General features: G+C 61.1%; 1 protein-coding gene across 1 annotated transcript; it reads left to right on the top strand.

Moving 5' to 3' along the window:
• The first annotated feature begins 284 nt into the window (after positions 1–284).
• Positions 285–26,156, top strand: prrc2a (proline-rich coiled-coil 2A). The gene is given in 19 exon segments (XM_069198021.1): positions 285–404; positions 4,569–4,744; positions 6,983–7,160; positions 7,255–7,351; positions 7,727–7,802; positions 10,954–11,097; positions 13,690–13,913; positions 14,283–14,365; positions 14,456–14,598; positions 16,642–16,747; positions 17,136–17,298; positions 17,449–17,562; positions 18,290–18,863; positions 19,361–19,551; positions 20,607–20,916; positions 21,006–21,210; positions 22,378–24,568; positions 24,571–24,822; positions 24,825–26,156. Coding segments are annotated over 18 exon segments (5,511 nt in total). The 5' UTR covers positions 285–404; positions 4,569–4,629; the 3' UTR covers positions 25,170–26,156.
• Positions 26,157–27,834: the final 1,678 nt, after the last annotated feature.

Genomic DNA, 27,834 nt, shown 5'->3' with positions numbered 1-27,834 from the left:
AAAAGGCGAGTGAGGAGGAGGAGGAGACGAAGAAACGGCCTCTCTCTCCCCCCCTGCCGGAGGTGGAAACAAAAAAAATTAAAAGAGCGAGAGAGAGAGAGGGAGGAAAAAAAGTCCGGCTTGGGTTTTTTTTTTGTATGATTTCTTTCGTGCCGCGAGGTGGTTTTCCGGACGGGCGGCCGGGCTCTCGGCGGCAGTATTAGCAGTATTAGCGATATTCTCCTCATTCTGGTCATTATTATTATTATTATTATTATTAATATCATCATCGTCTGAAGGAAGAGAGGCGTCCAGCCCCGGGGACAGCAGCGGGACCCGCGGTCTCTCTCTCTTCCCCCCTCAGCCCGACTCTCCCTCTCGCCCCGCCGGAGGCCGGACCCACGCAGAGCCCGGGACGAGGCCAGGTGGGTGCTGCGGGGTGTGTGTGTGTGTGCGTGGGGGTGGGTGAGTGGGTGTGGGGGCCGGTGAGGGGGTCTCCGCGCCTGCTGCCCGGCTGTGTTCCGATGACAGGCCCGGGGAGGGATGGAGAGATGGAGGCAGGCAGGGAGGGTGCGGGGGGGTCTCTCTCTCACTCTTTTGGGGGTGCGGGGTGAGAGAGAGGGGGATGGAGGGGTTGAGGATGAGGGGAAGCGAGGGATCGTCTCCTCTTTCTCTCTCCTCTCTCCTCTCTCCGCTGCGGCCGGTTGGTTGGTTGGTTGTTGTTGCTGCTGCTGCTGTAGCGCCGCCATCTTGTCGCGACCCGGTGGGGGTTTCGTGTCGCCGACATGCGAAGCCGGTGGTGGTGGTGGTGGGGCTGGTGGTGTTGGGGGTACTGGGAGGGGGGTTACTCGTGAGAGGGGGTGGGGGGGAGGATGGTCACCCCCTCTCTTTCTCTCTCTCTCCCTCTCTCTCCCCTCTCCGGCCGGTTTGCTGCTGCGGCTGAGCCGCCATGTTGTCGCGACCCAAGCCGGTGTGTGTGTGTGTGTGTTTTTTTGGGGGGGTGTCATGTCGCCGACAGACGCGCGGATGGAGATGGGGTATCGGGTGACGAGTCACCCCCTCTTTGCCCTGTCCTCCTTCTCCTTTTCCGGGGTGTCGATCGCCCTGTCCGGACTGGAGGGGGCCCCCTGGTTATGAAACAGCAGCCCTACTGACCCCCCTCCTCCTCCTCCTCCTCCTCCTCTCTCTCCTCCCGGGCCGGGATGGGGTCGGAACCGGGCCGGATCCTGCTCGCCAGTGGCCGGTGGGCATCATTCACAGTGATCGGGAGGAGGAGGGGGTGGGGGCCGTGGGGAGAGGCAGGCAGGGAGGAAGGATAGGCCGGCCGGTTCGGTCCGGTCCAGTCCCGGTTCGGTGTGGTATTTCCAGGGGGTGACCCCTCCCCCCCCCGTGTGGGGCTGCGGGGGTGCAGTGTGTGTGTTAGTGAGAGTGTGATCCTATTTGCGCGGCGAGAAACAGGTGCGTGTAGCTCTCTCTCTCTGCCGTGCGGTGTCGTTATATAACCGAACCGGTACCGGTGCCGGCGGAGGATAGACGGGTCGGTGTGGGATGTGTGCGATCGTGCGTTTGTTTTATTTGTTTGTTTGTTTTTTTATTTGTAATGGCGAACCCACCCACCCGCTCCCCCTCCTTGGCTGGGTCCGGCTCGGTCCGGCCCGGCCCGGCCCGCGGCTCGACCCACCCGTGACCGTGATCGCGGCGTGGCGGCTGTGATTTGTGTGTTGCTGTGTGGGTTTGTGTTGGGTTCGGTTGTTGCGACAGGCTCAGGGGTTGGTAGAGTTGTTGATGGTGGGGAAGGCGGCTGCAGCCGGAGTAGGCCTCATGCGAAGCACCGGCCTTTCCTGCGTCCTCTCCCCGGCTGCGGGGGGGGGCAGGGGGTCAGCGGGCCTGCTCTCGACCCGCGTCCCCTCTCTCGGTGGGGGTGGTGTTTTTCGTCTCTCCTCGGCCCGTGTGTGTGTGACCGGTGTCTCTCCAGGCCTGGGGTTGGGTAGCGTGGGAGAAAGTGGCGCAGCGGGCCGGACATGGCGCTCGAAGGAGCTCTTGGACATTTACTGAACACAGTGCGACCTGTCTTCTGTCCCAGCCTGAGGAGCAGTGAGCCTGCCTGTCAATAATAATAATACAGTGTGTGATCTCCTGTCCCAGCCTGAGGAGCAGACAGTGAGCCTGTCTCTCAATAATAATAATACAGTGTGTGATCTCCTGTCCCAGCCTGAGGAACAGACAGTGAGCCTGTCTCTCAATAATAATAATACAGTGTGTGATCTCCTGTCCCAGCCTGAGGAACAGACAGTGAGTCTCTCAATAATAATAATACAGTGTGTGATCTCCTGTCCCAGCCTGAGGAACAGACAGTGAGCCTGTCTCTCAATAATAATAATACAGTGTGTGATCTCCTGTCCCAGCCTGAGGAACAGACAGTGAGCCTGTCTCTCAATAATAATAATACAGTGTGTGATCTCCTGTCCCAGCCTGAGGAGCAGTGAGCCTGCCTGTCAATAATAATAATACAGTGTGTGATCTCCTGTCCCAGCCTGAGGAACAGACAGGGAGCCTGTCTCTCAATAATAATAATACAGTGTGTGATCTCCTGTCCCAGCCCGAGGAACAGACAGTGAGCCTGTCTCTCAATAATAATAATAATAATAATAATAATAATACAGTGTGTGATCTCCTGTCCCAGCCTGAGGAACAGACAGTGAGCCCGTCTCTCAATAATAATAATACAGTGTGTGATCTCCTGTCCCAGCCCGAGGAACAGACAGTGAGCCTGTCTCTCAATAATAATAATAATACAGTGTGTGATCTCCTGTCCCAGCCTGAGGAACAGACAGTGAGCCCGTCTCTCAATAATAATAATACAGTGTGTGATCTCCTGTCCCAGCCCGAGGAACAGACAGTGAGCCTGTCTCTCAATAATAATAATAATACAGTGTGTGATCTCCTGTCCCAGCCTGAGGAACAGACAGTGAGCCTGTCTCTCAATAATAATAATACAGTGTGTGATCTCCTGTCCCAGCCTGAGGAACAGACATTGAGCCTGTCTCTCAATAATAATAATACAGTGTGTGATCTCCTGTCCCAGCCTGAGGAACAGACATTGAGCCTGTCTCTCAATAATAATAATACAGTGTGTGATCTCCTGTCCCAGCCTGAGGAACAGACATTGAGCCTGTCTCTCAATAATAATAATACAGTGTGTGATCTCCTGTCCCAGCCTGAGGAACAGTGAGCCTGTCTCTCACTAATAATAATACAGTGTGTGATCTCCTGTCCCAGCCTGAGGAACAGACAGTGAGCTTTTGTCTCAATAATACAGTATGGTATTTTGTCTCTGTCTGTCTGTAGTGTCTGTAAATGCCCAATACTGTGTTTGCATTGTAAATGCCTTTAAATGTTGTGCAAATTGCGTCTGCATTGGCATCGGTCCTGCCAGTAGAGATCTGAATTTGAATTTGCTGAGACTTTGTCATCTCTGCTGGGGCTGCAGGTGAAGAGTTCATGTGATGGCCCATCTGCAGGCTCAGGGTGTGAGAAAGGGGTGGACTTCAGACACACAGCGCAGCCTTTCCTTTTGAGGGCGCTGTCTGCTGTGTGGTTAGGGGTGAGGCCTTCGTCAGGGAGCAGAGCACTGATTCCGAGATTCAGCATTGAGCACAGCAGCTGAATCCTCACAGAGAAATAAGCTGTAAGAATTCTTTGTCTCTTTCTGGTCCGGGGCGGTTTGGCCTCTCTCAGGTTCCCCCATGACCCCACTGGTGCAGCATTTTCTCTCTCTTCTCCGGGATCTGAGTGCAGTGGGGCTGTGAGTCTTTGTTTTGACAGACACAGCTGGGTGAGCTCCTCCAGTCAGGACAGGAGGCTCTACTGTACACAGAGGGGGTGGGGGGTGGGGAACAAGCTGCCCAGCCCTGTGGTTGAAGCCGATACCCTGGCTTCTCTCCAGACACAGCTGGGTGAGCTCCTCCAGTCAGGACAGGAGGCTCTACTGTACACAGAGGGGGGTGGGGGTGGGGAACAGGCTGCCCAGCCCTGTGGTTGAAGCCTATTACTAGAGAGTGTGTGAGTGGACTGTGTGTGTATTTGTGTAGTGTCTGGAGAGTGTGTGTAGTTACAGGAGTGTGTGCGTGAGGGTGTTTTTTATCTGTGTGTAGTTACAGGAGTGTGTGCGTGTGGGTGTTTTTTTATCTGTGTGTAGTTACAGGAGTGTGTGTGTGTGTAGTTACAGGAGTGTGTGTGTAGTTACAGGAGTGTGTGTGACTAGTGTGTGTGTGTGTAGTTACAGGAGTGTGTGTGTAGTTACAGGAGTGTGTGTGACTAGTGTGTGTGTGTGTAGTTACAGGAGTGTGTGTGTGTGACCAGTGTGTGTGTGTGTGTAGTTACAGGAGTGTGTGTGTGTGTAGTTCCAGGAGTGTGTACACACACCAGCGAGCGTGTCAGTGGTCCACTCCTGTCCGACGAGCCCTCCTGCTGCTGCTGCCCTGGGGACGGACCTCTCTCCTCCCTGGGGTGGGGTGGGCTGGAGGGGCGTGCTTGCTTCTCAATCCAGCGGGCTTAAAATCCCCCCCGTCTCTCTCTCTCTCGCGCAGACAGAGGCAGAGTTCCCTGGTGGTCTCAGGCCTTCACCGTACTCAATGACCCTCCAGCGCGATGACAGAGCGGTCTGGGCAAACAGCAAAGGGGAAGGATGGCAAAACCAAGTACTCGTCCCTCAACCTGTTTGACACGTACAAGGGCAAGACTCTAGAGACCCAGAAACCCATCGGTGAGCACCCCCCCTCTCTCTCTCTCAGTGCAGTGTTCATGTACTGGAGTGTCCAGTCAGTGTGTCTGTATGAACCCCTCTCTCTCTCAGTGCAGTGTTCATGTACTGGAGTGTCCAGTCAGGGTGTCTGTGTGAACCCCCCTCTCTCAGTGCAGTGTTCATGTACTGGAGTGTCCAGTCAGTGTGTCTGTATGGACCCCTCTCTTTCTCAGTGCAGTGTTCATGTACTGGAGTGTCCAGTCAGTGTGTGTGTATGAACCCCTCTCTCTCTCAGTGCAGTGTTCATGTACTGGAGTGTCCAGTCAGTGTGTCTGTATGAACCCCTCTCTCTCTCAGTGCAGTGTTCATGTCCTGGAGTGTCCAGTCAGTGTGTCTGTATGAACCCCTCTCTCTCTCACGTGCAGTGTTCATGTACTGGAGTGTCCAGTCAGTGTGTGTGTATGAACCCCTCTCTCTCTCTCAGTGCAGTGTTCATGTACTGGAGTGTCCAGTCAGTGTGTGTGTATGAACCCCTCTCTCTCTCAGTGCAGTGTTCATGTACTGGAGTGTCCAGTCAGTGTGTCTGTGTGAACCCCTCTCTCTCTCAGTGCAGTGTTCATGTACTGGAGTGTCCAGTCAGTGTGTGTGTATGAACCTCTCTTTCTCTCAGTGCAGTGTTCATGTACTGGAGTGTCCAGTCAGTGTGTCTGTATGAACCCCTCTCTCTCTCTCAGTGCAGTGTTCATGTACTGGAGTGTCAGTCAGTGTGTCTGTATGAACCCCTCTCTCTCTCAGTGCAGTGTTCATGTACTGGAGTGTCCAGTCAGTGTGTGTGTATGAACCCCTCTCTCTCTCAGTGCAGTGTTCATGTACTGGAGTGTCCAGTCAGTGTGTCTGTATGAACCCCTCTCTCTCTCAGTGCAGTGTTCATGTACTGGAGTGTCCAGTCAGTGTGTGTGTATGAACCCCTCTCTCTCTCAGTGCAGTGTTCATGTACTGGAGTGTCCAGTCAGGGTGTCTGTGTGAACCCCCCTCTCTCAGTGCAGTGTTCATGTAATGGAGTGTCCAGTCAGTGTGTCTGTATGGACCCCTCTCTTTCTCAGTGCAGTGTTCATGTACTGGAGTGTCCAGTCAGTGTGTGTGTATGAACCCCTCTCTCTCTCAGTGCAGTGTTCATGTACTGGAGTGTCCAGTCAGTGTGTCTGTATGAACCCCTCTCTCTCTCGTGTTCATGTACTGGAGTGTCCAGTCAGTGTGTGTGTATGAACCCCTCTCTCTCTCTCAGTGCAGTGTTCATGTACTGGAGTGTCCAGTCAGTGTGTGTGTATGAACCCCTCTCTCTCTCAGTGCAGTGTTCATGTACTGGAGTGTCCAGTCAGTGTGTCTGTGTGAACCCCTCTCTCTCTCAGTGCAGTGTTCATGTACTGGAGTGTCCAGTCAGTGTGTGTGTATGAACCTCTCTTTCTCTCAGTGCAGTGTTCATGTACTGGAGTGTCCAGTCAGTGTGTCTGTATGAACCCCTCTCTCTCTCTCAGTGCAGTGTTCATGTACTGGAGTGTCCAGTCAGTGTGTCTGTATGAACCCCTCTCTCTCTCAGTGCAGTGTTCATGTACTGGAGTGTCCAGTCAGTGTGTGTGTATGAACCCCTCTCTCTCTCAGTGCAGTGTTCATGTACTGGAGTGTCCAGTCAGTGTGTCTGTATGAACCCCTCTCTCTCTCAGTGCAGTGTTCATGTACTGGAGTGTCCAGTCAGTGTGTGTGTATGAACCCCTCTCTCTCTCAGTGCAGTGTTCATGTACTGGAGTGTCCAGTCAGTGTGTGTGTATGAACCCCTCTCTCTCTCAGTGCAGTGGTGTGTATGAACCCCTCTCTCTCTCAGTGCAGTGTTCATGTACTGGAGTGTCCAGTCAGTGTGTCTGTATGAACCCCTCTCTCTCTCAGTGCAGTGTTCATGTACTGGAGTGTCCAGTCAGTGTGTGTGTGTGAACCCCTCTCTCTCTCAGTGCAGTGTTCATGTACTGGAGTGTCCAGTCAGTGTGTCTGTATGAACCCCTCTCTCTCTCAGTGCAGTGTTCATGTACTGGAGTGTCCAGTCAGTGTGTCTGTGTGAACCCCTCTCTCTCTCAGTGCAGTGTTCATGTACTGGAGTGTCCAGTCAGTGTGTCTGTATGAACCCCTCTCTCTCTCAGTGCAGTGTTCATGTACTGGAGTGTCCAGTCAGTGTGTCTGTATGAACCCCTCTCTCTCTCTGCGCCCCAGTTCCCCCCCGTCATGGCCTGCAGAGTCTTGGTAAAGTTGCCTCAGCCCGGCGCATGCCCCCCCCGGCCAACCTGCCCAGTCTGAAAGCCGAGAACAAAGGGAACGACCCCAACGTCTCGCTGGTGCCCAAAGACGGATCAGGATGGGCGAGCAAGCCGGAATCTGCCGACCCAAAGAGGTGAGCCCGTGCGCCCCGGCCCGGCCCGCCCGCGGGGAGCCCCCGTGACCCCCGACGCGCCCCCCTGACCCGCCCGTGCCGTCTCTGTCCGCAGTACCGATGCCTCGCCAGCTCCCCCGCCGGAGTCGCAGCCGCCTGCGGCTTCACCGACGCCTGTAGCGACCCAGCAGAAGCCACCCCCGCCCCCAGAGGTACGGTCTCGCCGCCGTGTGTACCCCAGAGGTACAGTAGTACACCACCCTCTGCTCTGCACTCTGCTCTGTACCCCAGAGGTACAGTAGTACACCACCCTCTGCTCTGTACCCCAGAGGTACAGTAACAGCGCCCTCTACCCCACACACACACACACACACACCGCCCTGTACCACCCCACACACACACCGCCCTGTACCCCAGAGGTCCAGTAACACCGCCCTCTACCCCCCCCCCCCACACACACACACCACCCTGTACCCCAGAGGTACAGTAACACCGCCCTGTACCCCAGAGGTCCAGTAACACCGCCCTGTACCCCACACACACTGCCCTGTACCCCAGCCCCCTGACTGCGCCCCTGTGTGTTCCAGGCCCCGGCTGCAGCCCTGGCAGGAGGGGGAAGGTCCTGGGCTCAGGCCAGTGTTACACCTGGAGCTCAAGGAGATGGTGAGTGGAGCCCCGCCTCGCCGTCATCTTGCTGGGGCAGTGTCTGTGTCTGTGTCCCTCGCTCTCTCTCTCCCAGTCTGCCCGTGTCCCTCGCTCTCTCTCCCAGTCTGCCCGTGTCCCTCGCTCTCTCTCTCCCAGTCTGCCCGTGTCCCTCGCTCTCTCTCTCTCCCAGTCTGCCCGTGTCCCTCGCTCTCTCTCTCTCCCAGTCTGCCCGTGTCCCTCGCTCTCTCTCTCTCCCAGTCTGCCCGTGTCCCTCGCTCTCTCTCTCTCCCAGTCTGCCCGTGTCCCTCGCTCTCTCTCTCTCCCAGTCTGCCCGTGTCCCTCGCTCTCTCTCTCTCCCAGTCTGCCCGTGTCCCTCGCTCTCTCTCTCTCCCAGTCTGCCCGTGTCCCTCGCTCTCTCTCTCTCCCAGTCTGCCCGTGTCCCTCGCTCTCTCTCTCTCCCAGTCTGCCCGTGTCCCTCGCTCTCTCTCTCCCAGTCTGCCCGTGTCCCTCGCTCTCTCTCTCTCCCAGTCTGCCCGTGTCCCTCGCTCTCTCTCTCTCCCAGTCTGCCCGTGTCCCTCGCTCTCTCTCTCTCCCAGTCTGCCCGTGTCCCTCGCTCTCTCTCTCTCCCAGTCTGCCCGTGTCCCTCGCTCTCTCTCTCTCCCAGTCTGCCCGTGTCCCTCGCTCTCTCTCTCTCCCAGTCTGCCCGTGTCCCTCGCTCTCTCCCCCAGTCTGCCCGTGTCCCTCGCTCTCTCCCCCAGTCTGCCCGTGTCCCTCGCTCTCTCCCCCAGTCTGCCCGTGTCCCTCGCTCTCTCCCCAGTCTGCCCGTGTCCCTCGCTCTCTCCCCCAGTCTGCCCGTGTCCCTCGCTCTCTCCCCCAGTCTGCCCGTGTCCCTCGCTCTCTCTCTCCCAGTCTGCCCGTGTCCCTCGCTCTCTCTCTCCCAGTCTGCCCGTGTCCCTCGCTCTCTCTCTCTCCCAGTCTGCCCGTGTCCCTCGCTCTCTCTCTCCCAGTCTGCCCGTGTCCCTCGCTCTCTCTCTCTCCCAGTCTGCCCGTGTCCCTCGCTCTCTCTCTCTCCCAGTCTGCCCGTGTCCCTCGCTCTCTCTCTCTCCCAGTCTGCCCGTGTCCCTCGCTCTCTCCCCCAGTCTGCCCGTGTCCCTCGCTCTCTCCCCCAGTCTGCCCGTGTCCCTCGCTCTCTCCCCCAGTCTGCCCGTGTCCCTCGCTCTCTCCCCCAGTCTGCCCGTGTCCCTCGCTCTCTCCCCCAGTCTGCCCGTGTCCCTCGCTCTCTCCCCCAGTCTGCCCGTGTCCCTCGCTCTCTCCCCCAGTCTGCCCGTGTCCCTCGCTCTCTCCCCCAGTCTGCCCGTGTCCCTCGCTCTCTCCCCCAGTCTGCCCGTGTCCCTCGCTCTCTCCCCCAGTCTGCCCGTGTCCCTCGCTCTCTCTCCCAGTCTGCCCGTGTCCCTCGCTCTCTCTCTCCCAGTCTGCCCGTGTCCCTCGCTCTCTCTCTCTCCCAGTCTGCCCGTGTCCCTCGCTCTCTCTCTCTCCCAGTCTGCCCGTGTCCCTCGCTCTCTCTCTCTCCCAGTCTGCCCGTGTCCCTCGCTCTCTCTCTCTCCCAGTCTGCCCGTGTCCCTCGCTCTCTCTCTCTCCCAGTCTGCCCGTGTCCCTCGCTCTCTCTCTCTCCCAGTCTGCCCGTGTCCCTCGCTCTCTCTCTCTCCCAGTCTGCCCGTGTCCCTCGCTCTCTCTCTCTCCCAGTCTGCCCGTGTCCCTCGCTCTCTCTCTCTCCCAGTCTGCCCGTGTCCCTCGCTCTCTCTCTCCCAGTCTGCCCGTGTCCCTCGCTCTCTCTCTCTCCCAGTCTGCCCGTGTCCCTCGCTCTCTCTCTCTCCCAGTCTGCCCGTGTCCCTCGCTCTCTCTCTCTCCCAGTCTGCCCGTGTCCCTCGCTCTCTCTCTCTCCCAGTCTGCCCGTGTCCCTCGCTCTCTCTCTCTCCCAGTCTGCCCGTGTCCCTCGCTCTCTCCCCCAGTCTGCCCGTGTCCCTCGCTCTCTCCCCCAGTCTGCCCGTGTCCCTCGCTCTCTCCCCAGTCTGCCCGTGTCCCTCGCTCTCTCCCCCAGTCTGCCCGTGTCCCTCGCTCTCTCCCCCAGTCTGCCCGTGTCCCTCGCTCTCTCCCCCAGTCTGCCCGTGTCCCTCGCTCTCTCTCTCCCAGTCTGCCCGTGTCCCTCGCTCTCTCTCTCCCAGTCTGCCCGTGTCCCTCGCTCTCTCTCTCTCCCAGTCTGCCCGTGTCCCTCGCTCTCTCTCTCCCAGTCTGCCCGTGTCCCTCGCTCTCTCTCTCTCCCAGTCTGCCCGTGTCCCTCGCTCTCTCTCTCTCCCAGTCTGCCCGTGTCCCTCGCTCTCTCTCTCTCCCAGTCTGCCCGTGTCCCTCGCTCTCTCCCCCAGTCTGCCCGTGTCCCTCGCTCTCTCCCCCAGTCTGCCCGTGTCCCTCGCTCTCTCCCCCAGTCTGCCCGTGTCCCTCGCTCTCTCCCCCAGTCTGCCCGTGTCCCTCGCTCTCTCCCCCAGTCTGCCCGTGTCCCTCGCTCTCTCCCCCAGTCTGCCCGTGTCCCTCGCTCTCTCCCCCAGTCTGCCCGTGTCCCTCGCTCTCTCCCCCAGTCTGCCCGTGTCCCTCGCTCTCTCCCCAGTCTGCCCGTGTCCCTCGCTCTCTCCCCCAGTCTGCCCGTGTCCCTCGCTCTCTCCCCCAGTCTGCCCGTGTCCCTCGCTCTCTCCCCCAGTCTGCCCGTGTCCCTCGCTCTCTCTCTGGCTCTGTCTGAGGGGGTGCCCCTCTCTCTCCCTCCCAGGCTCTGTCTGAGGGGGTGCCCCTCTCTCTCCCTCCCAGTCTGCCTGTGTCCCTCTCTCTGTCTGAGGGGGTGCCCGTCTGTCCCTCTCCCTCTCTCTCTTTCCAAGTCTGCCTGTGTCCCTCTCCCTCTCCGCCTGTGTCTTTCTCTCTCTCTCTCTCTGGCTCTGTCTGAGGGGGTGCCCCTCTCTCTCTCTCTCCAAGTCTGCCTGTGTCCCTCTCCCTCTCCGCCTGTGTCTCTCTCTCTCTCTGGCTCTGTCTGAGGGGGTGCCCCTCTCTCCCTCTCCCTCTCTCTCTCTCTCTCTCTGGCTCTGTCTGAGGGGGTGCCCGTCTCTCTCTCCCTCTCTCGGCCCGGCAGGTGGAAAGGCATCAAGCCGACCGTCGCCATTCTCTCGCGAGGAATTTCCCACCCTGCAGGCGGCTGGAGACCAGGACAGAGCTGGCAGAGAACGGGACACTACAGATCAGTGGTATGGGCCCGGACCAAGCCTCCGCCCCCAGAGTGAGTCCCCAGTCCGCCTCCGTCAGCTCCAACTCGGTTCAAGAGGCTCACTGTTCCTCAGGCTGGGACAGGAGATCACACACTGTATTATTATTATTATTGAGAGACAGGCTCACTGTCTGTTCCTCAGGCTGGGACAGGAGATCACACTGTATTATTATTATTGAGAGACAGGCTCACTGTCTGTTCCTCAGGCTGGGACAGGAGATCACACACTGTATTATTATTATTGAGAGACGGGCTCACTGTCTGTTCCTCAGGCTGGGACAGGAGATCACACACTGTATTATTATTGAGAGACAGGCTCACTGTCTGTTCCTCAGGCTGGGACAGGAGATCACACACTGTATTATTATTATTGAGAGACGGGCTCACTGTCTGTTCCTCAGGCTGGGACAGGAGATCACACACTGTATTATTATTATTGAGAGACGGGCTCACTGTCTGTTCCTCAGGCTGGGACAGGAGATCACACACTGTATTATTATTATTGAGAGACGGGCTCACTGTCTGTTCCTCAGGCTGGGACAGGAGATCACACACTGTATTATTATTATTGAGAGACAGGCTCACTGTCTGATCCTCAGACTGGGACAGGAGATCACACACTGTATTATTATTATTGAGAGACAGGCTCACTGTCTGTTCCTCAGGCTGGGACAGGAGATCACACACTGTATTATTATTATTGAGAGACAGGCTCACTGTCTGTTCCTCAGGCTGGGACAGGAGATCACACACTGTATTATTATTAATGAGAGACAGGCTCACTGTCTGTTCCTCAGGCTGGGACAGGAGATCACACACTGTATTATTATTATTGAGAGACAGGCTCACTGTTCCTCAGGCTGGGACAGGAGATCACACACTGTATTATTATTATTGAGAGACAGGCTCACTGTCTGTTCCTCAGGCTGGGACAGGAGATCACACACTGTATTATTATTATTGAGAGACAGGCTCACTGTCTGTTCCTCAGGCTGGGAAAGGAGATCACACACTGTATTATTATTATTGAGAGACAGGCTCACTGTCTGTTCCTCAGGCTGGGACAGGAGATCACACACTGTATTATTATTATTGAGAGACAGGCTCAATGTCTGTTCCTCAGGCTGGGACAGGAGATCACACACTGTATTATTATTATTGAGAGACAGGCTCAATGTCTGTTCCTCAGGCTGGGACAGGAGATCACACACTGTATTATTATTATTGAGAGACGGGCTCACTGTCTGTTCCTCAGGCTGGGACAGGAGATCTCACACTGTATTATTATTATTGAGAGACGGGCTCACTGTCTGTTCCTCAGGCTGGGACAGGAGATCTCACACTGTATTATTATTATTGAGAGACAGGCTCACTGTCTGTTCCTCAGGCTGGGACAGGAGATCTCACACTGTATTATTATTATTGAGAGACAGGCTCACTGGTCCTCGGGCTGGGACAGGAGATCACACACTGTATTATTATTATTGAGAGACAGGCTCAATGTCTGTTCCTCAGGCTGGGACAGGAGATCACACACTGTATTATTATTATTATTGAGAGACAGGCTCACTGTCTGTTCCTCAGGCTGGGACAGGAGATCACACACTGTATTATTATTATTGAGAGACAGGCTCACTGTCTGTTCCTCAGGCTGGGACAGGAGATCACACACTGTATTATTATTATTGAGAGACAGGCTCAATGTCTGTTCCTCAGGCTGGGACAGGAGATCACACACTGTATTATTATTATTGAGAGACAGGCTCACTGTTCCTCAGGCTGGGACAGGAGATCACACACTGTATTATTATTATTGAGAGACAGGCTCACTGTCTGTTCCTCAGGCTGGGACAGGAGATCACACACTGTATTATTATTATTGAGAGACAGGCTCACTGTTCCTCAGGCTGGGACAGGAGATCACACACTGTATTATTATTATTGAGAGACAGGCTCACTGTTCCTCAGGCTGGGACAGGAGATCACACACTGTATTATTATTATTGAGAGACGGGCTCACTGTCTGTTCCTCAGGCTGGGACAGGAGATCACACACTGTATTATTATTATTGAGAGACGGGCTCACTGTCTGTTCCTCAGGCTGGGACAGGAGATCACACACTGTATTATTATTATTGAGAGACGGGCTCACTGTCTGTTCCTCAGGCTGGGACAGGAGATCACACACTGTATTATTATTATTGAGAGACAGGCTCAATGTCTGTTCCTCAGGCTGGGACAGGAGATCACACACTGTATTATTATTATTGAGAGACAGGCTCAATGTCTGTTCCTCAGGCTGGGACAGGAGATCACACACTGTATTATTATTATTGAGAGACAGGCTCACTGTTCCTCAGGCTGGGACAGGAGATCACACACTGTATTATTATTATTATTGAGAGACGGGCTCACTGTCTGTTCCTCAGGCTGGGACAGGAGATCACACACTGGGCTGCCAGTTCAGTAGGGTTGGGCCCTGTTGTGATTGTGGCAGCTGTGGGAATTCTGGGCTGAGCTGTGTCGATCCGGGGAAGTGCGTCTGGCGGTGCCGTCGGTGTCCAGTGTGGTCACTCCCCCTCTTGCCCTCTCTGTCTCTCTCAGATGTGACCAGTTGGCGGGAGGGTGGGGGCCGTGCTCTCAACGCCGCGGCCCTGCCCGGGGAGGGGGGGCAGGAGGGGGGCCAGGAGGGGGCCCCCCCCTCGGCTGCACAGCCGCCGCCGGCGCAACACCCCCCTAGGAACCCCCCCGCCAGCGGCGCGCTGCCCCTCCCCCAGCCGGCCGTGCCGCCGCAGTTCCCGGCCTACCGCGGGATGATGCCTCCGTTCGTAAGTGAACTGGCCTCTGTCTGCCTGTCTTGTCTGTGTGTGTGTGTGTCTGCCTGTCTTGTGTGTGTCTGCCTGTCTTGTGTGTGTGTGTGTGTGTCTGCCTGTCTTGTGTGTGTGTGTGTGTGTCTGCCTGTCTTGTGTGTGTGTGTGTGTGTCTGCCTGTCTTGTGTGTGTGTGTCTGCCTGTCTTGTGTGTGTGTGTCTGCCTGTCTTGTGTGTGTGTGTCTGCCTGTCTTGTGTGTGTGTGTCTGCCTGTCTTGTGTGTGTGTGTCTGCCTGTCTTGTGTGTGTGTGTGTGTGTGTGTGTGTGTGTGTGTCTGCCTGTCCAGACAGCTGGTATTTAACCCCTCTCTCCCCCCTTCTCCTTGCAGATGTACCCCCCGTACCTGCCGTTCCCCCCGCCCTACGGCCCCCAGGGGCCCTACAGATACCCCACGCCCGCTGAAGCCCCCAGGTGAGAACGGGCCGCCCCCGATGTTGTGGCTCCGGGTCACACTGCCCGTGCTGCTGTGCTAACCACCCTCCCTCTCCCCCCCCCCCGCAGGTTCTCCCGGGGCCAGGGCGGCGGCGGCCCCTGCCCCCAGCCCGGGCGGGGGGCGGAGGCGGTGAAGCGTCCGTCCATCCTCAAGCAGGACGACCTCAAGGAGCTGGACGAGCTGGACCACGACGGGGACGAGGGCTGGGCCGGTAGGTGCCCCCCACTTCCACCTCGGCTCCCTGACCCTCCCTCCCCGCGGCCCCCGGCTGAGCTCCTGTCCGCTGGTCCCCATCAGCTGCCCCATAGTCCCCCCTGGGGCCAGAGGATACCTGCTCAGGTCGATGCAGTTACAGTCGATGCGTCAGTTAGGCAAAAGATCATCACAGAAACACGGCTCAGGCCCCCCAGGAAAGTTTTCCTGACGTTAATGATGAGGAACAGAGTGTGTTACTAGGAAAGAAGCTTACGTTTCAGCAGCTCCGCAAGGCGGGGACGCTGTGCGTCTCCCAGGTGGGGTCACTGGTGCAGAACGGTCGCTGTGCGTCTCCCAGGTGGGGTCACTGGTGCAGAATGATCGCTGAGCGTCTCCCAGGTGGGGTTACTGGTGCAAACTGATCGCTGAGCGTCTCCCATGTGGGGTTACTGGTGCAAAATGGTTGCTGTGCGTCTCCCAGGTGGGGTTACTGGTGCAGACTGATCACTGTGCATCTCCCAGGTGGGGTTACTAGTGTAGAATGATCACTGTGCGTCTCCCAGGTGGGGTTACTGGTGCAGAATGATCGCTGAGCGTCTCCCAGGTGGGGTTACTGGTGCAGAATGATCGCTGAGCGTCTCCCAGGTGGGGTTACTGGTGCAGAATGATCGCTGAGCGTCTCCCAGGTGGGGTTACTGGTGCAGACTGATCGCTGTGCGTCTCCCAGGTGGGGTTACTGGTGCAGAACGATCGCTGAGAGTCTCCCAGGTGGGGTTACTGGTGCAGACTGATCGCTGTGCGTCTCCCAGGTGGGGTTATTGGTGCTGATTGATCGCTGTGCGTCTCCCAGGTGGGGTCAGTGGTGCGGGAGAATCGCTGTGCGTCTCCCAGGTGGGGTCAGTGGTGCAGACTGATCGCTGTGCGTCTCCCAGGTGGGGTTACTGGTGCAGACTGATCGCTGTGCGTCTCCCAGGTGGGGTTACTGGTGCAGAACGATCGCTGAGAGTCTCCCAGGTGGGGTTACTGGTGCAGACTGATCGCTGTGCGTCTCCCAGGTGGGGTTATTGGTGCTGATTGATCGCTGTGCGTCTCCCAGGTGGGGTCAGTGGTGCGGGAGAATCGCTGTGCGTCTCCCAGGTGGGGTCAGTGGTGCAGACTGATCGCTGTGCGTCTCCCAGGTGGGGTCAGTGGTGCAGACTGATCGCTGTGCGTCTCCCAGGTGGGGTCAGTGGTGCAGGAGAATCGCTGTGTGTCTCCCAGGTGGGGTCAGTGGTGCAGACTGATCGCTGTGCGTCTCCCAGGTGGGGTCAGTGGTGCAGACTGATCGCTGTGCGTCTCCCAGGTGGGGTCACTGGTGCGGGAGAATCGCTGTGTGTCTCCCAGGTGGGGTCACTGGTGCAGACTGATCGCTGTGCGTCTCCCAGGTGGGGTCACTGGTGCAGACTGATCGCTGTGCGTCTCCCAGGTGGGGTCACTGGTGCAGACTGATCGCTGTGCGTCTCCCAGGTGGGGTCAGTGGTGCGGGAGAATCGCTGTGCGTCTCCCAGGTGGGGTCAGTGGTGCAGGAGAATCGCTGTGCGTCTCCCAGGTGGGGTCAGTGGTGCAGACTGATCGCTGTGCGTCTCCCAGGTGGGGTCACTGGTGCAGGAGAATCGCTGTGCGTCTCCCAGGTGGGGTCACTGGTGCAGGAGAATCGCTGTGCGTCTCCCAGGTGGGGTCACTGGTGCGGGAGAATCGCTGTGCGTCTCCCAGGTGGGGTCACTGGTGCAGAACGGTCGCTGTGCGTCTCCGAGGTGGGGTCACTGGTGCAGACTGATCGCTGTGCGTCTCCCAGGTGGGGTCACTGGTGCAGGAGAATGGCTGTTATTTTCAGTGAGTCCCCTTCAGCGTGTCAGGCGCTTGAGAGTTACGCGGCCGTTTTCAAGCCCCGTAGCTGTCTCCGTGCTGCTGGCGTATTCGGGGGCGCGATCGCGGAGCGGGCGTCTCTGGGGGGGCTGGGGGCTGGCGGCCGGTGTCGGCAGGCGCGAGCGCTGACCCGAGCGCGGCTCTGTCCCCGCAGGCGCCCACGAGGAGATCGACTACTCCGCCAAGCTGAAGTTCAGCGACGACGAGGGGGACGAGGAGCCCGAGGAGGGCAAGGCCGACGGCCAGAAGAACTGCACCTGGTGAGGGGGGGGGAGGGGGGAGAGTGTGACAGGGAGGGGGGTTGGAGTTAGAGGAGGAGGGAGGAAGAGAGACAGACAGACGGGGAGGGGGAGTTAGGGTGTGAAGAGGGAGGGGTTTGGGTGTGAAGAGGGGCTAGAGGGAGGGGTTAGGGTGTGAAGAGGGAGGGGTTTGGGTGTGAAGAGGGGTTAGAGGGAGGGGTTAGAATGGGGGGGCGGGGTGAGGGAGTGAGGGGAGAGGTTGTTAGAGGGTGGAGAGGGGTTAGATGAGGGGAGGAGGAGGAGGAGTGTCGAGGGGGGGAGAATGGGAGAGTCACAGACACTGGTGGGCTGGGATGTCCAAGCTGTCCCTGACCCCTGACCCCTGACCCCTGACCCCTGACCCCTGCAGGGATTCCCAGGAGCAGCGGCCTCAGAACGGCACCCGGCCGCGGGGCTCGGACAGCGGCGGGGACACCCGGCGCACCCCGCCCTCCGAGGAGCCCCCCCCCAGCAAGACGGCCTGGGCCGAGGACGGGGGAGGCGGCTGGGGCCCGGGCGGCAACAGCTACCAGGTACGGGCGGCGCCGCACCCCCCTCTCCGCACCCCGCACCCCCCTCTCCGCACCCTGCACCCCTGTACCCCCCTCTCCGCACCCCCCTCTCTGCTCCCCGGGCGCCCTGTAACTCTCTGTCTCTGCCCCCCCCCCCCCCCCCCCCCCCAGGGTCGGCGGCCGGCGGCCCCCGGCGCCCGCGAGCAGAGCGCCACGCCCCCGCCCGCTCCGCCGGGGCCCCTGATGGGCCAGGGCCCCTGCGGCTACTACAGGCAGGCCCCGCAGGTCAGGGGTCAGGGGTCAGGGGAGTGGCTGAGTGTGTGTGTGTGACCTGGGAGGTGTGTGTGACCTGGGAGGTGTGTGTGATTGGAGGAGGCAGGGGTGTGTTATTGTGAGTGGGTGTGTGTGTTTCGAGGTGTGTGATTGAAGGAGGCCGGGGTGTGTTATTGTGAGTGGGTGTGTGTGTTTCGAGGTGTGTGATCTGGGAGGTGTGTGATCATGTCGTAGGGGGTTGGTGTGTGTGATTGAAGGAGAGAGGTGTGTTATTGAGTGGGTGTGTGTGTTTCGAGGTGTGTGATTGGAGGAGGCAGGGGTGTGTTATTGTGAGAGGGTGTGTGTGTTTCGAGGTGTGTGATTGGAGGAGGGAGGTGTGTGTGTGTGATTGGAGGAGGGAGGTGTGTGTGTGTGATTGGAGGAGGGAGGTGTGTGTGTGTGATTGGAGGAGGGAGGTGTGTGTGTGTGATCTGGGAGGTGTGTGTGATTGAAGGAGGGAGGTGTGTGTGATTGAAGGAGGGAGGTGTGTGTGTGTGATCTGGGAGGTGTGTGTGATTGAAGGAGGGAGGTGTGTGTGTGTGATTGAAGGAGGGAGGTGTGTGTGTGTGTGTGATTGGAGGAGGGAGGTGTGTGTGTGTGTGAGATCTGGGGTGTGTGTGTGTGTGTGATCTGGGGGGTCACTGTGTGTCTGCTCATGGCAGGACAGACTCCTCACTCTCTCCCCTTGCCTCCCCCCCAGCCCGGCCCGCCACCCCCCCAGAAGCCCCCACCCCCGGCGGCGGGGCCCCCCCCGGGCCCACAGCAGCCACAGCCGCAGCCGCCGCCGGCGCCCCCCCCCGCGGCGGGCCCGGCGGAGGACGAGGACGAGACGTGGCGGCAGCGGCGCAAGCAGTCGTCGTCGGAGATCTCGGCGGCGGTGGAGCGCGCGCGGCGGCGGCGCGAGGAGGAGGAGCGGCGCATGCAGGAGGCGCGGCGCGTGGCCTGCGCCGAGAAGCTCAAGCGGCTGGACGAGAAGGAGAAGCTGCAGCAGCAGCAGCAGCACCAGCAGGGCGGCGCCAGAGCGCAGCCACCGACGACGACGCCCTCCGTCACCGCCGCCGTCCCGGCCCCTGCGCCGCCCCCCTCCTCCCCCCCGTCCCCCTCCTCCTCCTCCTCCTCGGGGGCGCCCGGCCCCCCCCAGCCGCCCTCGGCCGCGGCCGCCAGCCAGCCGCCCTCCCCCGGGGCAGAAACTGAGGAGCAGCAGCAGCAGCACAGCGGCGGCGGGGGCAACAGGCAGAGAGCAGGGAGCAACAGCAGCTACGACTCCAACACTGGTGAGACACCCCTCTCTCTCTGTGTGTGTCTGTGTGAACCCCTCTCTCTCTCAGTGCAGTGTTCATGTACTGGAGTGTCCAGTCAGTGTGTGTGTATGAACCCCTCTCTCTCTCAGTGCAGTGTTCATGTACTGGAGTGTCCAGTCAGTGTGTGTGTATGAACCCCTCTCTCTCTCAGTGCAGTGTTCATGTACTGGAGTGTCCAGTCAGTGTGTGTGTATGAACCCCTCTCTCTCTCAGTGCAGTGTTCATGTACTGGAGTGTCCAGTCAGTGTGTCTGTATGAACCCCTCTCTCTCTCAGTGCAGTGTTCATGTACTGGAGTGTCCAGTCAGTGTGTCTGTATGAACCCCTCTCTCTCTCAGTGCAGTGTTCATGTACTGGAGTGTCCAGTCAGTGTGTCTGTGTGAACCCCTCTCTCTCTCAGTGCAGTGTTCATGTACTGGAGTGTCCAGTCAGGGTGTCTGTGTGAACCCCTCTCTCTCTCTCTCTCTCCAGAGTCCCAGCAGGGCGCCCTGTCCTCCGTGCAGGCCGATGCCGGCGAGGTGAAGGACGAGGGGTTCGGGGTCAGGGCTGCGGAGGGGTCGAAGGTGGAGCCCCTGGGGTCAGGAGGTCGGCAGCCCCCGCCCTCGCAGGGCTTCTCCAAGTTCCAGAAGTCGCTGCCGCCCCGTTTCCAGAGGCAGCAGCAGGTGAGCTCGAACCCCGGACCCCCTCGGCCGGCGGCTCTCTTCTGTGCGTTCATCACCAGTGGGTACTGGCCGAATTCGGCCCTGCTCCCGCTGCCAGGTGTGTTTCTGTGGGGCGTTTGTCCCATTGCGTGCGCTCCTGGTCTGCGAGGGGACCCCACACTTCACTGCTGACGGGGCAGTGGGTGGCATTACGCCGTCAGATATTTGGAGCCAGGTTCTTGTTAATAATAATAATAATAATTAATAATTGCCCTGTGCCCTGACTGCCAGCTCCAGACCCCAGACGAGCCGATACAGGCCCGCGGTGGCCAGTGTGTGTGGCGGGGAGTGTGCTCCAGTGTGTCGTTGTTGTGTGGAGTGGTACTTGTTTCCCCGAGGTCTGGCTGTGTTCTGGAAAACCATGACTAACCTCTCTCCCCTTTCGCCTCTCTCTTCTCTATCCCTCTGTCTCTTTCCTCTCCCCTCTCCCCTTTCGCCTCTCTCTTCTCTGTCCCTCCCTGTCTCTCTCCTCTCCCCTCTCCCCTTTCGCCTCTCTCTTCTCTGTCCCTCCCTGTCTCTCTCCTCTCCCCTCTCCCCTTTCGCCTCTCTCTTCTCTGTCCCTCCCTGTCTCTCTCCTCTCCCCTCTCCCCTTTCGCCTCTCTCTTCTCTGTCCCTCCCTGTCTCTCTCCTCTCCCCTCTCCCCTTTCGCCTCTCTCTTCTCTCTCCCTCTCTGTCTCTCTCTTCTCTCCCTCTCTGTCTCTCTCCTCTCTCCCTCTGTCTCTCTCTCCTCTCCCCTCTCCCCTTTCGCCTGTCTCTCTCTCCTCTCTCCTCTCCCCTTTCGCCTCTCTCCTCTCCCCTCTCTCTCTGTCCCCTCTCTCTTTCTCTCCTTTCTCTCCCCTCTCTCTCTGTCCCCTCTCTCTTTCTCTCCTTTCTCTGTCCTCTCCTTTCTCTCCCCTCTCCCGTCTCTGTCCCTCCATCTCCCGTCTCTGTCCCTCCATCTCCCGTCTCTGTCCCTCCATCTCCCGTCTCTCTCTCTCTCTCCCTCTCCCGTCTCTGTCCCCTCTCCCGTCTCTCAGGAGCAGCTCTTGAAACAGCAGCAGTGGCAGCAGCAGCAGCAGCAGCAGCAGCAGCAGCACAGCCAGGTGGCCCAGAGCCAGCTGACCCCCCCCGGCCCCTCCCCGGGGCCCCTGCCCCCGCAGGGCGCCCCCAAGCAGCAGCAGCAGCAGCCGCCGCCGCCCCCCATGTACCCCCCCGGCTCCATCGGCCGCCCGCCGCCCCTGCCCTTCGACCCCCGCTGGATGATGATGACGTCCTACATGGACCCCCGCATGATGCAGGGCCGCCCGCCCCCCCTGGACTACTACCCTCCCAGCATGCACCCCTCAGGTGAGCACCCCCCCCCCCACCCCCGGTGGCGCTCGCTGTTACCCCTGCGTGTCCGTATTCACCCCCCCCCCCCCCCTCTGTCTCTCCAGGCTTGATGGGGCGAGAGCGTTCCGACAGCGGGGGGTCGGCCTCGGACCCCTTCGACAGGCACCCCTCCCTGCTGCGTGACCGGGGGACGCCCCCCATGGACCCCAAGCTGGCCTGGGGCCCCGACGTGTTCGGGCCCCCGCAGGAGGGCCGGCCCCTGGGGTCCCCCCTGAGGCAGAAGCACGAGGAGGATGACAAAGGTCCCAGGTGAGGGGGAGGGGGCAGAGAAGGGGATGATGGGAGGAGGAGGGGGGGGGGGATACACTGCTAGTGGGAGGAGAGAGGGGCATGATGGGAGGAGAGCAGGAGGACTACAGTGCTTGTGGGGAGGGAGAGGGGCATGATGGGAGGAGAGCAGGAGGACTACAGTGCTAGTGGGAAGGGAGAGGGGCATGATGGGAGGAGAAGAGGAGTGAGTGATGCACTGCTTGTAGGGAGGGAGAGGGGCATGATGGGAGGAGAGCAGGAGGACTACAGTGCTAGTGGGAAGGGAGAGGGGCATGATGGGAGGAGAGCAGGAGGACTACAGTGCTAGTGGGAAGGGAGAGGGGCATGATGGGAGGAGAGCAGGAGGACTACAGTGCTAGTGGGAAGGGAGAGGGGCATGATGGGAGGAGAAGAGGAGTGAGTGATACAATGATTGTAGGGAGGGAGAGGGGCATGATGGGAGGAGAGCAGGAGGACTACAGTGCTAGTGGGAAGGGAGAGGGGCATGATGGGAGGAGAAGAGGAGTGAGTGATGCACTGCTTGTAGGGAGGGAGAGGGGCATGATGGGAGGAGAGCAGGAGGACTACAGTGCTAGTGGGAAGGGAGAGGGGCATGATGGGAGGAGAGCAGGAGGACTACAGTGCTAGTGGGAAGGGAGAGGGGCATGATGGGAGGAGAGCAGGAGGACTACAGTGCTAGTGGGAAGGGAGAGGGGCATGATGGGAGGAGAAGAGGAGTGAGTGATACAATGATTGTAGGGAGGGAGAGGGGCATGATGGGAGGAGAGCAGGAGGACTACAGTGCTAGTGGGAAGGGAGAGGGGCATGATGGGAGGAGAAGAGGAGTGAGTGATACAGTGCTAGTGGGGAGGGAGAGGGGCATGATGGGAGGAGAGCAGGAGGACTACAGTGCTTGTGGGAAGGGAGAGGGGCATGATGGGAGGAGAGCAGGAGGACTACAGTGCTAGTGGGAAGGGAGAGGGGCATGATGGGAGGAGAAGAGGAGTGAGTGATACACTGCTTGTAGGGAGGGAGAGGGGCATGATGGGAGGAGAGCAGGAGGACTACAGTGCTTGTAGGGAGGGAGAGGGGCATGATGGGAGGAGAGCAGGGGGACTCCAGCGCTGGCAGAAACGGTAGACATGGCGTCTCTCTGGTTCCTCACAGGAGCGACACCCCTCCGGTGCGCCTGAGGGACGGGGGACCCCTGCAGCAGCAGCAGCAGCAGCCGCCGCCGCCGGCAGCGCCCCAGAGCGCGGGCCCCTCCGCCCACACCCCGCCCCCCCACCACCCCGCCCACCCGCAGCCCTACCTGGGCGGCGGCCGGGGCTTCCCGCCCTTCCCCGAGAACGGGGCGCGGGGCCCCCCGCAGCGGGGAGCGGGGGGCGGGGCGGCGCACCGCTTCGGCCCCGGCGACGAGCCCCCCCGGGGGGCCCCGCCGGCGACCTGGGGCTCCGGCGGCCTCCCCCACCCCCACCCCCACGCGGGGCACTACGGGCACGACCGGAACGGGCGCCCCGCCCCCGACCCCCCCCCCGCCCACCTTCCCCACCTCCACCATCATCCTCCTCCTCAGCCGGCGGCCCCCCACCTCGTCTCCCAGCAGCACCTCCGCAAGGCGGAGAACGGCAGGGACCCCGGGAAGAAGCCGGGCCCCTCCGCCGCCGCCCCGTCCTCCTCCTCCTCCTCCTCCTCGTCCTCCTCTTCCTCGGCGGCCAGAGACGACAAGGCCCCCCCCCCCCAGCAGCAGCAGCAGCGTCACGAGGACGCGGGGGGCGGCGGCAGGAAGCAGGACAAGGCGGCGCCCGCCCGGGCCTCCCCCCCCGCCCCCGCCCCCGCCCCCGCTCCCCACAAGCCCCAGCGCGGCGGCGGGGGGGGCCGGGAGCACAAGACCGAGACTCACTGGGGGCCCCGCCCCGGCGGGCGCAGGGGGGGCGGCGGCGAGGACGCGGAGAGGGCGCCCCCCCAGCAGCAGCAGCAGGGCCGGCGGGCGGGCCCCATCAAGAGGCCCATCCTGAAGGAGCCGAAGAGGGAGGGGCCCGCGGAGGGCGAGCCGAGGCCCGAGGACCCCCAGGGCAAGCCGGCGGCGGCGGGGGCGGGGGGGGGCGGCGGCGACCCCCTCCCGGGCAAGGACGAGCCCCCCCACCCCGCCCCCCGCCCCAAGAACGGCGTCAAGGAGAAGGAGCGGCCGGGCAAGGCGCCCCGAGACGGAGGGGAGACGGGGTACCCCGCCTCCCGCCGGGAGAGGGAGAGGGAGCGCCCCTACGAGCAGGCGGGCTCCTACCACCCCGCCCGGGGCAGCCGGGCCTCCCGGGGCAGGAGCGGGGAGTTCTACGGGCGCGGGCGGGGGTACCGGGGCGGCTACGGCGCGGGTGGCGGCGGGGGGGGCCGGGGCCGGGCCGGGGGCAGGGGCGGCGCGTACCCCCCCGGCGGGCCGGACCCCGGCTCGCACAAGGCCGAGGGAGGAGGAGGAGGAGGAGGGGGAGGAGGAGGAGGCAGGCCCCACCCGGGCCGCGCCCGCAACCGCAGCGAGACCAGGAGCGAGGGCTCGGAGTACGAGGAGGTGCCCAAGCGCCGGCGGCAGAGGGGCTCGGAGACGGGCAGCGAGAGCGCGGCCAGCGACCCGGCGCAGTCGGACAAGGAGGACCGCAGGCCCCGGGGGGGGGCGGGGCCGGCCGACGGCACTCCCGCCGCCGCCGCAGCCGCCAGCAACAGCAACAGCAGCGCCGGCCCCGCCGGCCGGGCGCCCCAGGGCAGGGTGTTCACCCCCCGCGGCGTCCCGTCACGCAGGGGCCGGGGAGGAGGAGGAGGAGGAGGAGGAGGGGGCGGCTACAGGGGGGGCGCCCCCGGAAGCCGACAGGCCTCTTCCTCCTCGGCCTCTCAGGCCGGCGGCTGGCCCTCCAAGTCTTCGTCTTCGTCGTCGTCGGCGTCGAAGAAGCAGCAGCAGCAGCAGCAGCAGCAGGGGGGCCCGTCCGCCCCGCCGCTGAAGGAGGACAAGGGCGAGAGGCGGGAGAAACAGGCCGAGCCGCCGCCTAGCCAGAACCCCGGCCAGGGCCCGGGCCCGCACCAGAACCAGAGCCAGAACCCGGCGCCGGCGGCGGCGTCCGCCCCCCAGCCGCCCGCCCCGCCGAGCCTGGACAACGGGGAGGGGGCTCCCGCTCCCGCGGCTGCCCCGCCCGCCAGCGCCGCCCCGCCGCCGGCCGCCGGCTTCCCCGCCCGGCCCTTCGACAGGCCCCCGCGCCGGCGCCGCCACGGCCGGGCCCAGCACCAGCAGGACAAGCCCCCGCGCTTCCGGCGCCTGCGGCAGGAGCGCGAGAACGCGGCCCGCATGAACGGCGCCGCGGCCGGGCCTCCCCACAATCCTCCTCCGCCGGCGCCGCCGCCGCCGCAGGAGAAGGCCGAGACGCCGGCGACCGCGCCCGGCGCCGCCAACAACGGCCACGGCCACCTCAACAGCCACCACTACCCGCCCCCCACCACGGGCACCCCCACCGCGAGCCCGCGGGCACCAAGTCCCCCGACCTGTCCAACCAGAACTCGGACCAGGCCAACGAGGAGTGGGAGACGGCGTCGGAGAGCAGCGACTTCGCCGAGCACCGCGAGCGGGAGGCGGGGGGGGAGGGGGCCGGGCGTTCCACCCCCACCCCCACCACCACCACCCCCACCACCATCACCACCCTGGGGGGGGCGGCCGGGCCGGCGGGGGGGACCCCTCGGCCAAGGACGCGGCGGCGAAGCGCAGCTTCTCCAGCCAGCGGCCCGGCATGGAGCGGCAGAGCCGCAGGGGGGCTCCCGGGGGCGGGGGAGGAGGAGGAGGAGGGGGGGGAGGAAGAGGCCCCCGAGGGACAGCCGGAGGCCCCGGCGGCGGTAGCCGCGGAGACAAGCGTAGCAACGGCGGGGGCGGCGGCGGGGGTGGCGGCGCGCCAAACAACTGGCCCCCGTCGCGCAGCAGGAAGTAGGGCCGGCCGGATCGGCGGGTCCCCCTTCCGAGGGCTGTGAACCCCGAGGGGGAGATCGGGGTGAGGGGTGGGGGGTGCGAGTGCCCCGCCCCCCAGCCTCTGTACTCACGCCCTCGCCCCCCCCCCCCCCGCCCCCTAGTGTCCGTGTTGTCGAACCCTCAGCCGTCTCGTCTCGCTCCCCGTCGCCCCTTCTCTGCGGTCTCCCCGAGTTTTAAGGAGTTACTCCTCCACCCGCCCCCCCCCAACTCACATTCCTCGCCCCCCCGCGGACTGCGCCCCGCTCGGCCCCCGGAGCTGGGGCGTCCCCCGAGCTCCCCCGTCTGGCTCGAGAGGAGAACGACAGGGGGAGAGCTCGGGGGAGTGGGTGGGTGGGGGTGGGGGGGTCTACTCTGGCTGCGTGTCTGTTGGTTCAGCGTGGGGGGGGGGTCGCCGGGCCAGCCCGCAGAAACGGCTCCCGTCCCAGAGTTCCCTCCCGACGCTCGCGAGACCGGGCTCTCTGCCGAGAGAGGGGGGGGGGTTCTCCCGAGGCTCGGGTGGGTTTTGGGTTTGTTCAACGGCGGGATTTTGAGATAGTCTGGCCAGCCTGGGGGGCACTGGGGAGGAGGGGGGGGTGAGTCATCGAGTCCGCCACACGGGGAAGGCCGGCCGTGCCGTCGTCTGGGGGGCGTGGCGAGAGGGGGCCGTCGGCTCGAGAACTGCCCCCGCCCCCCCCCTCCCTTCCCCCGCCAGTGGGGGGCGGTGGCGCGGTCAAGCAGGTCCGCGACACACACACACTCTCTCTCGCGCACACACACACACACACACGCGCGCACTCTGAAGTGCGTTCCTGGCCTCCCCCCCCAGCCTGCATTCCTCTCCCCTCCATGCAGAGTCACTGTTATTTTTATCACGTTCAAGGGAGCAATGTATGAGCAGAGAAGTGTCTTATTATAATAATAATAATTAAAAAGAAAGTTAAATAAAAAAAAATCTTGTTTTAATGGAAAACCTGCTTCCTCTGTGGTGGTTTTTTTCTCCTCCTCCTCCTCCTCTTCCCGGTCCCCGATCCCGTGCGAGTTATCGTTTCTGTTAAAGGCGGAAGAGGAGGACGGTTGTGTCCAGATGTTCCCGCCAGACAGGTTGCTTCACCGATGGCCCCTGCCCTGACGTTGGGACATCGTTTCCTTCTTCTTTAGTGTAGGTTGGACGTAAATAGAGCTGTTGCAGTAACCTCTCACCAGGCCGGAGTGTGCTTGTTGGAGAGAGAGAGAGAGGGTGTGGTGGGGAGAGAATTGAGTGTGGACACTGAGAGAGGACTGCTGCTGGTGCTGCTACTCAACACTGCTCACCTCGGCGCAGGTGAGGGCCTCCCTCCAGCCTGAGAAACGGCGCCGAGCGAATCGGGCACCTGCGGTGTGCATCAGCTCGGCGCAGGAAGTGCTAACTAGACTGTGTTCAGACTCGGAGTCTCATGAAGGGATGTTGGGGTGGGAGGTCTGAGCCCTGCGTTTTCACTTGAATTCTGGGCTGGGTCTCTGCTCTGTTCACACTCTGATTAAACCACGACCTTGACCAGGACCGTGTGTCAGCTGGTGTCACTTGGTCAGGCTGTAGCTGTGGATGTATACTGTCTGCCCCAGCCCTCATACAGCAGCAGGGCCCAAGGACACACACGGCTAGTTAACCCCGAGTCACAGTGTCTGCACACACACACACAGCCTCTCTGCCCTCCTCTCCAGGGGCAGTAGATACTGCAGTGGTTTCTGCAGCTCTTAAATCAGACTTCCGGTGAGGAGTGACAGAGATCTTCAATAATAAAGACAGAGGTCAGTGTCACAGGAGACATGCTGACCCCTCACATGTTCAGATAGACCGACCACAGGAAGCAGGAACTGACAGTGATCTCACAGCGGAGAGCGTTTTCAAGGGCTGGAACGTCTGAACAGACGAGGAGAGACAGAGGTCCGATGTCTGTGTGAGGACAGGACTTGAGGGGCCCCCTGATACAGATCGGAGTCGGGGCTGTGAGCAGAGAGGAGCTCTCACACCCCCACAGCTCAGCCCTGTGAGCAGCAGCACTGGAACTCAGGAAACAGAGTGATGTTAAAACAATAAAGGTCTGTTTGATCTCCCTCCCCTTCCTGTGGGTTCGATGTGACCGGTGCTGTAGTGAGTGTGAACAGGTTGGGAGGTTGCCGGTTCGAATCCCGCGGCCGGCAGAGGAATCCTACTCCGTTGGGCCCCTGAGCAAGGCCCTTCACCCCAACTGCTCCAGGGGCGCTGTATAAATGGCCGACCCTGCGCTCTGACCCCCAGCTTCTCTCTCCCTGTCTGTGTGTCTCATGGAGAGCAGGCTGGGGTCTGGGAAAAGACACATTCCTCATGCAAGACATTGTACAGGGCTGATAAAGAGATCTGATCTCTCTCTTCCATCCTCAGACTCTGAGACAAACTCTCTGACTCTCTTCAAATCCAAACTCAAAACCTTTCCCACCAGGGCCTGTGTCTGATCGCCCTACACCCAACCTCTATAAACCTGGGGGCTCTTGGTTGATTTTTTCTCGTACTTTTTCTGCACAGCATCCTGCTCTTTGGAAAGGTGCTTCAGCGATGAGAGACATCACTGTTATTAAAGGGTATTTATAGACGCAGGATGTGTGCAGACTGGTCACAGGGCCACTGAGGT

Source organism: Lepisosteus oculatus, chromosome 14 (genome assembly GCF_040954835.1).
Source record: "Lepisosteus oculatus isolate fLepOcu1 chromosome 14, fLepOcu1.hap2, whole genome shotgun sequence".
Lineage (NCBI taxonomy): Eukaryota > Metazoa > Chordata > Actinopteri > Semionotiformes > Lepisosteidae > Lepisosteus > Lepisosteus oculatus.
This window is presented reverse-complemented; position numbering and strand designations above follow the sequence as displayed.